General features: G+C 39.0%; 2 protein-coding genes across 4 annotated transcripts; one reads left to right on the forward strand and one right to left on the reverse strand.

Annotated features, from left to right (window-relative positions):
* Positions 1 to 1,570: 1,570 nt before the first annotated feature.
* Positions 1,571 to 2,763, forward strand: LOC112293553 (small ribosomal subunit protein uS15). Its single transcript, XM_024543109.3, has 4 exons — positions 1,571 to 1,666; positions 1,848 to 2,059; positions 2,234 to 2,420; positions 2,614 to 2,763. Exons 1-4 carry the CDS (start codon positions 1,644 to 1,646, stop codon positions 2,645 to 2,647), a joined length of 456 nt encoding a protein of 151 aa, XP_024398877.1. The 5' UTR covers positions 1,571 to 1,643; the 3' UTR covers positions 2,648 to 2,763.
* A 1,066-nt stretch (positions 2,764 to 3,829) lies between these two features.
* On the reverse strand, positions 3,830 to 9,375 carry LOC112293551 (CBL-interacting protein kinase 23). Of its 3 annotated transcripts, XM_024543105.3 has the most exons (14): positions 8,566 to 8,875; positions 8,092 to 8,381; positions 7,337 to 7,606; positions 6,970 to 7,032; positions 6,726 to 6,797; positions 6,481 to 6,588; positions 6,235 to 6,315; positions 5,917 to 6,096; positions 5,704 to 5,793; positions 5,457 to 5,579; positions 5,103 to 5,216; positions 4,752 to 4,928; positions 4,505 to 4,579; positions 3,830 to 4,322 (listed from the first exon to the last, which is right to left on the reverse strand). In XM_024543105.3, the coding sequence occupies exons 3-14, from the start codon at positions 7,505 to 7,507 to the stop codon at positions 4,242 to 4,244; spliced, it is 1,335 nt and encodes a 444-aa protein (XP_024398873.1). In that variant the 5' UTR covers positions 7,508 to 7,606; positions 8,092 to 8,381; positions 8,566 to 8,875; the 3' UTR covers positions 3,830 to 4,241. The 3 variants fall into 3 exon arrangements, with proteins under 3 accessions (XP_024398873.1, XP_090099600.1, XP_090099601.1); XM_090243474.1 differs by lacking the exon at positions 8,092 to 8,381 and having other exon boundaries at positions 8,566 to 9,375; XM_090243475.1 differs by lacking the exons at positions 8,092 to 8,381; positions 8,566 to 8,875 and adding an exon at positions 7,850 to 7,929.
* Between the last annotated feature and the right edge of the window lie 2,575 nt (positions 9,376 to 11,950).

Genomic DNA, 11,950 nt, shown 5'->3' on the forward strand with positions numbered 1-11,950 from the left:
TTGGTATTTGGTGATTTTACTAGAAATAAGGAGTCTTGATGGTGTTATAATTTTTTTGTTTGAAAGAAGTTACAAAGTCCTCAATAATGATCAAATATTATGGTAGTTTTTCCACCTTAGAATGAGATATTATAGATGGTAAAAATAAACTTTGAACGAAATAAAGATCAAAGTATGTGGCAAATATAATTTTTTGCATCTTAGACTTTTTTAATATGTGATTGCAATTCTTCAAAGAACTTGTCTCTAAAAGAGAAGGTGGTATCATGGACATACATATTTTTTTCAATAGTTATCTAAATAATATAAATAAGTAGAAGTAAGTAAAAGTAGAATAGTTTGATATTATCTTATAAAGAATTTTCATAAATTCAGTTTCACTTTTATATGTGTTTATAGTTGATTAATAGGTTAAATATTTGGCTAAAAATTTAGCCACATATCACATGTCTTGGTAGCTTGTAATACAAGCTAATCATCTAGCATATGTAAAAGAAACTTGTCTTGTAAATCAAGACATGAGTCTTGTAAATTGGACAAGTGTTGGAGGTCTTATAGAATGTCGCCATATAACTCTTACTTAAATAGTATATATAGAAGTGAGAATAAAGTCTTCTTCACTCTTGTCAACTCATTTCTTACTTCTAATCTAGTTTCAAGAGTCTCTATATTTTTTATTTTTTGACAATAGAAATTATAGTCTCTTTTTTAATATACATATTTAATTATTTCTATTTTTCCATCTTTTATTAAAAAAAATCTCACTTATTTATTTTCATTCATTGAGTTTTTGTTCTTAATAGCAAATAAAAATTTGTGTTATGTAAAAATTATCTTGGTTATGCACTTGACATTTAACTATAATAGAATTTGATCTTACTTTGAAGTTGGATTCACATGCAAAAAAAACAATGAATAAGGTGTTTAAAAATATCTTGGTAATCTTAAACAATGTAAAAAATCTTATTATATTATTTTTAATTTTAAGTAAAACTTAATCAATTACAAGAAAAATTAATTAAACCTTAAAGATATCAAAAGAAATCTTATAAAATTAAAATAAACTCCAAAAGGTTTTGAAAATAACGTCTTCTTTGTCTAAAATTCACAATTCATTGATGTAACTTCATCCTACTTCATTCTTCAATTATAGATAAGTATAGACATCGTTCAACAAGTTTTGAATTCAACCATGAGTGACAATGCTCATCAACACAAAATCATTCATCGATAGAGTGGAAAAGAGCTCATATGGCTCAATTACGTTAGCAATAAGTCTCTTGCTTGGTGGAAATTGTAAAGATATCAAAAGAAATCTTATAAAAATTAAAATAAAATCCAAAGGTTTTAATAATAACATTTTGTCTAAAAGCTCGCAATACATCGATGTAGCTTCTTCCTACTTCATTGGTAGGTACATTCTTCAATTATAGACAAGTATTGACATCGTTCTACGAGTTTTGAGAGTTCATCCACGGGTGACGATGCTCATCGACACAAAGTCATTCGTCGAGAGAGTGGAGAAGAGCTCATATGGCTCGACGGCGTTGGAGGTGTGTCTCTCGCTCGCTGGCAATTTGCTCACACTCAGCTCCGCCTTCCCCTGCGATCGGCGTCAGCCTGTACCGATCTAGCTCGCCATCATGGGGCGCATGCACAGTTCTGGGTGAGCCCGTTTGGCTTTGATTCGCATTCTGTTTCTGTTGAAAACGTTAGTGTGTGTTGTTGCATTGAACTCGAGGCTGAGGTCAGATTTAGGGTTTCGAGGAGTTGGGTGGGCGGCATGCGAGGGTTTGTTACGGTGCGTGAGGTTGGTGCTTGAAGTTATTGCCTGAGTGGGTTGACAGGAAAGGTATGTCCTCGTCGGCTCTGCCGTACAAGAGGTCCCCACCCTCGTGGTTGAAGATCACCACTGCCGAGGTGGAGGAGCACATCTGCAAACTCGCCAAAAAGGGTTTGACCCCTTCTCAGATTGGTGTAATTCTGAGGGACTCGCATGGGATTGCCCAGGTCAACAGCGTAACTGGAAGCAAGGTGCTGCGTATTCTCAAGGGCCACGGTATATGTTTCTGCCATTCTATTTGGATTTGTATGTCTAACGTGACACTAGTGAGAATTGAAATTTGTTATGTAAAGGGGTTTTGACATAACGAGCTGCCAGATTTTAGGGTTTAGGGTTCCGAACTACAGTAGGATTTGCCGGGGGTTAACGGGGAGTGCATCTGATTTGCAGGTTTGGGCCCTGAGATCCCCGAGGATTTATACCACTTGATCAAGAAGGCTGTGGCCGTGCGCAAACATTTGGAGAGGAACCGCAAGGACAAGGATTCCAAGTTTCGTCTGATTTTGATCGAGAGCCGTGTCCACAGGTTGGCACGTTACTACAAGCGCACCAAGAAGCTTCCTCCTACCTGGAAGTAGTAAGTCTTCATACCCACCTTGGTCAGCTAAAGGTCTACCTAGGCTTGAGGTATTATTGAGTAGATATTTTAGTTGCTGGTTCATAGATTTCTCTATTGGCTAAATGATTGTTCATTCATAAGGGCAATGTGTTGCTCTTTCTTCGAATTTTGTGTAAGATATGTACTGATACTGATTTCTTCGATTTTGCAGCGAGTCCGCCACCGCCAGCACTCTCGTTGCTTAGATGTAGTGGAGGTCATGAAAGCACTTCAGCTACATTTATGAATTAGGTGTGGAGGATATTGACATCTAATTGTTGTATACGGTTATTTGACTAAGAGGTTATGGTTTGTTCTTCCAGGACTTGATCAAATCTCTAATGCCCGTTTTGAAGGTAGTTTCACTCAATATTCCTGCTTTATATTGATTGACTACCATGCTTTTAAGAATTGAGTTACTATTAACAGCGCAAGACAATGTTACTGTTAACTTGCGCTGAGCCTCTGGAGCCCCCACTCAGTATTTGGAATCTCTGAACTCCGTCAGATACGATTCGCTAGGCAGCACACTAGATGCTGGTTTCTTCGTTTAACGGTAGTGGAAACATTGGTCACTTTCTTGTTCTCTGCAGTCTGCCACACTTTCACGAGCTACCCGTCCACATTCCAGCCGAGTACGCATCTAGAATTTTCGCCAGTCAAGTGTGAAGTAAGACGAGGCTTTGCAAATGTAGAGCTAAGGCTTCATTTTCACCAACTTCCAACACTGAATCCGGAAGACGCTGAAATATATAACTTTCCACTGACAATATCTACCAAGACATCGGTTAATCTGGATGTCAACAATGTGCGTTGCTCTGTCCAGAGATTGCAACTGCCGATTTTGCTTCCCGGTACCGATGTTGCCAATTTCGATTAATCAAGTTGTAGTGCATATTTTGTACCGAATGAAAGGTATTAAATGAGAGGAATGCCCACTGAAGTTGTTACAATCTAGCCAACTTAACGCATAACTCAGTCTATCAGTTTATGCACGCTTCTCTTCTACAATGGACATCTGACGGTAGCTCACTGCCGCCAAACTTTGAAATGGAGGCAGCTATAGCGTTAACCTGCAGTTGAACGTCAATTTGTTACCGAGACCAAACTTGCCGAAAGTGGGGCCCCAATGATAAGTAAGCAAAGTACCGCAAAGCTTCAAAAGAAGTTCCTCTATTCCCTGCAAAGACTGCCTCTGTGACCACTAACTCCTACCAACACTGATGGTATTTCTATGAACAAATAGAGGGTGGGTTACAAAGGAGACAAACAGACACATCGAAGCCAATTCTGATCCTGGTGGGAGATGTCAAACAATAAATCGAGTGACCGATATGATTTCAACATACACTCGCGGAGAACATCTCAACCCATCAGCGGATGCACCCTAAAATTCAAGTTGTCCTGGTGACAACCATCCAGTATTTTCAAGTTGTGTCAATACACTTCATACAAGATGTCTCGAAATTAGTCAACGACAGTTGTATTCTGAAAAGGTTTACGATGAAGAAAAACGCGCTGAAATTATCTGCGATGTTACAACTACGAATGTTCTCCCGCTATATCACCTTCAAGGCTCATGCAGAGACGATGCATCATCGGCTAATTATTCTAGGCTCCATCTGCACCTTGCTTTGGACACAAAATTTCACGTCTCATGGATCCAGAAGTGTGGCGGATCTCAAACAAAACGGGCTGGAAATGACCTACAGTGCATATCAAAAGAGCAGAAAATGACGGAAAACTTGTTTCCTGTAAAAGCAATAGTAAATCGCCTCCTTGGCTGAAGAGTAACTTTCTTCACTTTATTGGAGAGGAATTCCCATCTTTTTCTGATCTCCAAACAATATCTTGAAGACCTTTAGAAAGGTCTCTGTAAAACTGCAGTCAAGGAATAGGCAGATTAGGTTTATAATATAGCCACAAAACGTGCATATTTTTAAACTTTTGTAATAATTCATTAGAAAGGAACAGGAAAAGGACATGAATGATCGAACAACACCAAGAAACTAGAAGCTCTAGTGCATTACACCACTACCATGCGAAGTATTATAGATACTTACGTTATGATATTCCAGTGTGTCTCCTCCTTTCTTTCGTAACTCAACCATGAAGAGAGAAGGTGCGACCTCAAAAACCTACAGACAGTTGCATCACCAAACAATAATTGTTTTATGATTTTACTTTTGGCATATTGCGGCAGTTCCTTTGTTAATAGACTGATCATTACGACATAATACTCCAATAAAAAAGGCCTAATTTTTCAGGATTAAATGTACTGGAGATTATTATCGCCACTGATAAACCAACCTCAGTAGCCACTGACAGATGCCCCTTTCTGCCATGCTTGTCTGCTTGCAGCTTCATTTTGTAATCCCGCTTCTGTACGTTGAAACCTAAAGGCTTAGCAGCCTTCTCGATAGTGCTTATAATCTCATTGGCAGGCTTCGTGCTCGTGAATCTTGATTCTTTCTGTGGCCCACGATCCTGCAAAGATGAACCAACGCGTTCCTCAAAACAATTCTTCGCTTAATTTGATACCATCCTAGATTCCTGGACCACAATCTTAGAAAAATTGCAGCATTATTTTCAAGAAATGGCATTAATACTCCATCTCATCTACGAGGTGCATTATATAAAGCAAAGTGAGGAAGTTTTTACCTGTTCGCGTGTTTCAAATAGCCCCGAGAGATTAAGACCGCGCGAGAGAGAGATAAGCTCAAATGCATTCATTGCGGGTGGCTTAACACCCCTTTCCTCAGTAACCATGTAGTCCTGCAGCCAAGGTAGCGTGTACGTAAAGCTCCCAGAAAAATGCATTTACTTCTAAGCCCAAGAGGTACAACCATTGCAAAACCATCCAACACTTAGCTGTGTTTTGCATGAGGATACACTTTCACCGTCTTCTTAAACTTCTTAAGCAGTTCCAAATCCTCTTACATACTGAATTGCAATTAATGAACACCACTTGATTAGAAAGGTAATGCACATGAAATGCATCTCTACAGTTCTTACGGTGGACTCGCTGAAAACAGCATCAATGTCGTCGAGGTTGATATCCATATCTTTGTCAAACTTAGCTGGTGAGTATCCTTTCTTGAACCAGTCGTTTTGGTAAATTTGTGCAGCTGTGATACGCTGCAGTAAGGTTTTAAATGTTAGTTGGGCCGATAGGACCTGATGTGACCTCCAAACATGGACAATTCAAGTTTACGGAAGACCACAAAGTATTATTTTCAGGGCGTGTTAACTTGTAACTCACAGTTTTAGGATTGGGATCCAGAATCTTCATAATTAGTCTTCTAGCACCAGAAGAGAAAAAGGAAGGGCAAGTGAACTCTGCCCGGTATATCTGCAGGCATAGAGAATTTCTGTAGTTAAAAATTATTCAAGATCATAGTTCACAAACCAGCTCAAATAACATTCATTGTGCTCTCTGGGGGTATTATATAATGTACAAGACAAACTTTCACACCTTCTTGTACAAAGTCATCAAGTTTTGCTCGTCGAAGGGTAAGTAACCAGCCATAAGAACAAAGAGGATAACGCCACATGACCACAAGTCTGCGGTGGCTCCATGATAGCCTTTGTCGTTGATCACCTCAGGGGCGACATAATTGGGCGTTCCGCAGGTTGTGTGTAACAAACCATCCGCCTGCATAGGCATTCATGTTTAAATTCTGGTAAAAATACAAGCTAAGAACTTTATCAACCACAAGTCACAAAACTCCAAATTGTGAACAATTTCTGGTACTGCAAAGATAAGGTCAGGTTCGGGAAGAATAATCCACACCCTGCATTGTTGAGGTAATGCACTCAAGCCGAAATCTGAGATCTTTAGGTTACCGTTTGCGTCCACGAGCAAATTTTCCGGCTGTTAAATGCCCACAGAAGAGTTAGTTTTTGAGGTTCCGAATAGTCAAGAAATTGAAGCAAATGATAATTAGCAGCATTTCAATATCGAAACGTTTAATGATTATAACTCTTGAAGTGTCATACGCTATTGCATGGCAGATACACATACGCTTGTATTGCGTACCTTGAGATCTCTATGATACACGTTCCGACTATGACAGTAATCTACTGCATCTATGAGCTGCTGAAAGTACCTCCGCGCGTCATTCTCTATGAGTCGCTTCTGATGAACCTGATAACACCAACAATCGATAAGTCTATCAGCGTGTGTCGACAGTCCAGACTTGGTCATTGAAAACAACGCACAATTAACGGACGTAAAAGAACGGGAACAACTGACGCCTAGGTTGGAACGGACCATGTGCTTACAATTTTATCAAAAAGCTCGCCACCAGTCACATACTCCAGCACAATGTAGATTTTTGTTTTGCTAGCCATGACCTGGTTCAGAAAGTCATCCCAAATATTTACGAAGTCACATACTAGAAAATAAAACAGGGTACTTGAAAACAATCTTTAAACAGTATCGATAGTTTGCATAGCGCATCGTCAAGTACACGCACAAGGCAATCGATAAGACACTCGGACACGCAAGGTTTGGTGAAATGCTAACCTCCAGAAGCTGCACAATATACGGGTGCTTCACCAACTTCATGGTGGATATTTCTCTCTTAATCTGCAATTCAAACAGTGCTCTATTTTAATCCAGCACATATGTTGCACATCTTGGTGCCATTGTTGCAAAATCTCGAACACGTGGTACCATGCTTCGGAATAGACCATGATCAGGAGTACTTCAGAACTTAAATCGGAAGTGTGATATACTCCTCCAGGCTGGCCGACCAATGAATCCCAGCATACAGGCACATTGCAAGAGAGCAACCTCTGGCTAAAATATTTCTTCAAAGTTGCCAATTTGTGATCAACAAAGGTATGATCTAAATTGAAATTGCAGTGAATTGGCTCAAAGCGTGCGCTACCTGCTGAACCATTTTATGTTTGAGGATCTTGTCCTTATCGAGGACTTTGATGGCAACGCTTTCGCCAGTATCCAAATTCTTTGCGAACTTGACTTTGGCGAAGGTGCCTTCTCCAAGAGTTTTCCCGAGTTCATATTTTCCAACCCGCATGCGATTGTTGTTGCCGTTCATGTTGGCGGATCTTCGAATTCGACTTCTACCTCACTTTGGCTTTTCTTATCGTACAGACTTCGTGCATTCCCTCCCTTGCAAAATTAATATTATTCAAACCTGCATAGTTCACAGTATTGTAAAAAAATTGTGACGTGCACAAATAAGCATATTTGTATGATACAATAAGACTTCAGTATCTCCAAGTATAATGGCGAGCGAGCCTCCAAGATGTACAGCCGTTGTATTGAGCTATACAAGTCCTCATGCAGAAAGAGGCTACTGATGGTCTCGATTTCAGCAGAAAAAAGTAACTCGTCTTCCATTGACCGATATTGCACATAATCTATAAGACGAAGATACCTTGCCAAAAGCCAAAGCACCATGAAAGCAATTCGACGACGAGAAAACTACTAGCTCCGTTCGATTACTCCTACTTGCACCGCACCAAGGTAACCTCAATTTCCAAATCTTTGAAAAGCGGAATCAAGAAGTAAGATCCCGCGAGGAAAGTGAATCCGTCTAAACCTTGTACAATTTCGTTCTCTACTTCCATAAGTCAAGCAACTAGGCAAACATGGATATGAAAAAGCAAGTCATCCAACCTGTTTCAACATGTAGCAAAGAGCCTCGTCAGGTTCGCAAAACGCTGGAGCATCGTCAGACACAACGTTCCTTTCACTCCGCATCGTCAAAACGCAAGCAGCAATCATTATCTTCATCCTGGAGCACCATCTATACTTCTCCCGAATAGCGATATTGAAATCAAGACTAAAAAGACCAAAACTATCAGCTAGACGAATCACCGCCCTTTCATAATCTCTCCGCGCCAAAATTAACAGAATCTCTTTATAGCGCTCTCACATGCTCCTCTTAGCGCCGTTCGCGATCAATTCTGCAGGGATGACACAAAAGTTGAAGAGAAAAGAAAAAAGAAGAAAGAAAGAAAAAAACGAAAAAAAGAAAAAAAAAGTCAAGCTCTGCTCTCCGAACTCAATCAATTCTCATCAACTTCCCGAACGCGCGAGCGCGACATCCAAACTGTCATCATAGTGCAATCCTGTCATGCATTAATATACCTGTGCAGACACGGCTTTCTTTCCTCGTGTGCACTCCCTCCCTCTCCCCTACGTCCTCCCGAGTAAACAACAACTGAGCGCTCTGAACCAAAGCACAGTTAACAAAAACGGAGAAATAAATAAGCAAATAAATAAGGATGCCAGATTCGCAAAAAGAGATGCGACGCGCGGCGAGAATCCTGTAACGGCCCACGGGTACTTCGCGCAGAAGGGGTGAGAACCGCGACTGATGGTAGAAGCGTGTTGCGAGCGACAGGCTTTCCTTAAAATAAGTCTCGCTTGGAGAGCCTCCATAGCCATGGCCCAGGGGGCCGCCTCGGCTTCGACCCTCAAGAGACTCCACAGGGACTCACTCGGTGCTCTTTCCCGGGCCGGGTGGGGGGACCTGTCCCACCCAGCCCGGTCCGGGCCGGCGATGCTCCCCCTGATCTCGGTCCACCACGTGTAAGACGAGGCACTATTTTTGAATAACCGAATGCTCAAGACCTCGGTTTCTTCGAGAAGCCAGTGTGCCATTTACTCCTCCCCTACTTAATATGGGCCTTTGACTACTTGGATACCTCGGTGAGAGGCTTTACGACTTGCTTGCTCATTCAGCTCACAATCTGTGGAGCTCATTCACTCATTCTCCACTCTCAGTAAAAGGACGCATTCTGTGTGTGCTCGGGAAGCTTGTGCAAGTGTAAACCTCAGGGTTTAGGGTTCCCAACAAATGGGTTGTAACTGTAAACTCTAATCTCTCTATGAAACACAAATCCTACCCCCATACATCCTAAATTTTGAGCTATCATAAACCCTTAACCCTGAAGAAAGGTACTCCTTCCTTGCTCTGTTTTTCTTTCCCTTGGCTAAGTACTAGCTTCTCCCAAAGCATAATCCATTTGTTGGGTTGTTTTGTTGTCTTCCTCGTTGGCACAAAAAAAGATGGGATGCTTGTAGAGGGCTTTGTCTACAGTGCTTTTTATCTTGCACCCCCTGCAGGAGACTGGGCCCATGGAAGATGGTGCTTGGAGGCAACATGTGGCTGATTATGAGAATCTGACTTATTGTTGTCCTGGAGAAGAAGATTTTTTTATTCTATTAAAATACACCAAAGGAAGTACTGTACAAAGTGCACCAAGTTGGGTAGTGAGATTTGGGGAATGGGGGAAGGGGGAGCCACTTCCAAGGCCCCACAATGTGTCTATTTTGCCTTCTCTAGCCTTGTGGCATGTGTGCTACAGGTTTCTTCTACTGCTGCATGAGCTCTGATTTTTGACCCCCTGAAATTTTAGTGAGGTTTTGTGGAGATTTCATGTGTGTTATCTTTTAGTCCAACTGGGTTTGTGCTGATCCACAAAATCCACAAAAACCATGGGGGAATAATATCACACAACACAGTGACACAACAGACCTTCAACAACAACCACTGCAGACAAATGGCCAGCCAGCTTGACTCAACCTTCATTATCCATGACTCATCCATCCCACACCACCACTAGTTTTAATGTTAAAAAAACCAAACATATCATTATAAAATTATAATTCTAAGTTCCAATTTTAGAGGTGGGTAATGAGACAGTGTCCTGTTGGGTTCTACCCTTCAACTTCAAAACCTTGGGAACCCACACATCTCCACACACTCTCTTCACACACATACATAAACATCTATCTATCTATCTATCTATATATATACATACATATACATATATACATAAATGTATTCATTTTTATTCTCATTCAGTAAAATAAAAATTAAAATAAAAGTAGAATAATAAAAGTAAAGATCTTTGTCTTGGAAGGGGTACACTATCTCATGTTCCACTTCGTAGAGGATCTTACGACTTACACCATCCGCGGTCATGGGGTGGACACGGTCATGGGTGCTTGATTTGGCTCTATTCCAAAACTTATTTCATGCCCCCACTATGCAAAGGCTGAGTCAATGATAAAATGGAGAGATTCTCTATTTTAAGGGGATAAAGAATTTGCTGCCAATGCTTCATATTTCTCTTTCAGTGTTGCTTGTCCCAAGGAAATTCCTTCTGGTTGGTGAGGGCAAAGATCCAATTTACATTTCAATGGACAGTTTTGGCATTTAGCTCAACTGGAAGAATATAACAATAAATGAATGATTAAGTCAGTTAATCAAGCTGTCAATTCATTAATTCAAAGATTTTTCTGTAACCTTTGTCAAGGCTCAAACAATAAAATCAAAATACTAAAAATTGTAGATAGATGGGTTGTGGTATGTCATTGACAATGTGAAGGATTTTATTGTCCAATGATAGGGGAACATCAATTCATGCTTTGGTTTTTAAATTAAGAAATGAGATTCTTTTTCCTTGTTTGGACACAATATGTCCAAAGATGGCTATAAAACAAATGATGAATGTACAATTCTTCATGTTTAATTTTAATATATATATATATATATATATATATATTATGCTGAAATGGCATTCGTATGTAATTTGTAGTGTCATCATAGAAATTAAAATTATTGTAGAATTTGCATGTATAAAAAATCCAAAATCATCGTTAAATACCTCATTTATGACTTATTAAAGGATTGAAGATGCGTTTTTTTTAGACGAAATGAAATACCTCTGAAATGTAAAAGGTTTTTCTTTTTCTTTTTCACTTACAAAAACTGTCCCTTTTATATTAATTTTGATGCAAAGTTTTATCCAGGATATATATTTATGTAATAATTAAAGTTAGTTTTGTTAAATTTCCTTTCTGTCAATCACCTTCATTAGAGAATGATCAATGATGTTATTTTTTTTCCTTGTTTTATTTTTTCCGCAGTTATTTTTTTGAAATCACAACAAAAAAAAAAACATATTGCTTTCATTTAAACTTGGAATTTAAATACTTAGAGATAACCACATTGCACAATCTAAACATTTTGACACATGAAATTGTTTTTGAAATTGTGATAAATAGACCACATACATTAACTTGATCAAATCATTAGTCAAGTGAGTATATATACATACAGTATTTTGTGTAACAAATAACTGGTTTTATACTCTTGAAAGAATATTTCGGTTGTATTTGTCAACTCCAAAGGTAGAATTTTATTTTGTGTCTTTTTAAATAAACTACATTACAGTGAAATAATTCAAATAAGATTTTAGTTATGACTGTCTACATTCCATGATATTTAAGATTAAGAAAAAAAATTAAAACGTATGTAGTTCATGATATATACATATATATATATATATATATATGTAAAACCTGGTACTTTAAGAGCTCATTTAATTTTTATTTGTATGCAACCATTATAATAGCTCCAATATATAATAAATTGTGCTTGAAAATTATAAAATCCTTCCAAATGATTTTATTTTGGAATGGAGATTTTTTTCTGATGTAAAAAATTTAAGTGGGCCAAAAA

The sequence above is a fragment of the Physcomitrium patens genome, chromosome 16 (genome assembly GCF_059467195.1).
Source record: "Physcomitrium patens ecotype Gransden chromosome 16, ASM5946719v1, whole genome shotgun sequence".
Classification (NCBI taxonomy): Eukaryota; Viridiplantae; Streptophyta; class Bryopsida; order Funariales; family Funariaceae; genus Physcomitrium; species Physcomitrium patens.

Coding starts and splice junctions, on each gene's coding strand:
- LOC112293551 (XM_090243474.1), bottom strand. CDS start 7,507: ATGAACGGCAACAACAATCGCATGCGGGTTGGAAAATATGAACTCGGG. Junction 7,033..7,336: donor AACATAAAATGGTTCAGCAG/GTAGCGCACGCT, acceptor TTTGAATTGCAG/ATTAAGAGAGAAATATCCAC. Junction 6,316..6,480: donor TGTATCATAGAGATCTCAAG/GTACGCAATACA, acceptor GGCATTTAACAG/CCGGAAAATTTGCTCGTGGA.
- LOC112293553 (XM_024543109.3), top strand. CDS start 1,644: ATGGGGCGCATGCACAGTTCTGG. Junction 1,667..1,847: donor GGGCGCATGCACAGTTCTGG/GTGAGCCCGTTT, acceptor GTGGGTTGACAG/GAAAGGTATGTCCTCGTCGG. Junction 2,421..2,613: donor CTTCCTCCTACCTGGAAGTA/GTAAGTCTTCAT, acceptor TCGATTTTGCAG/CGAGTCCGCCACCGCCAGCA.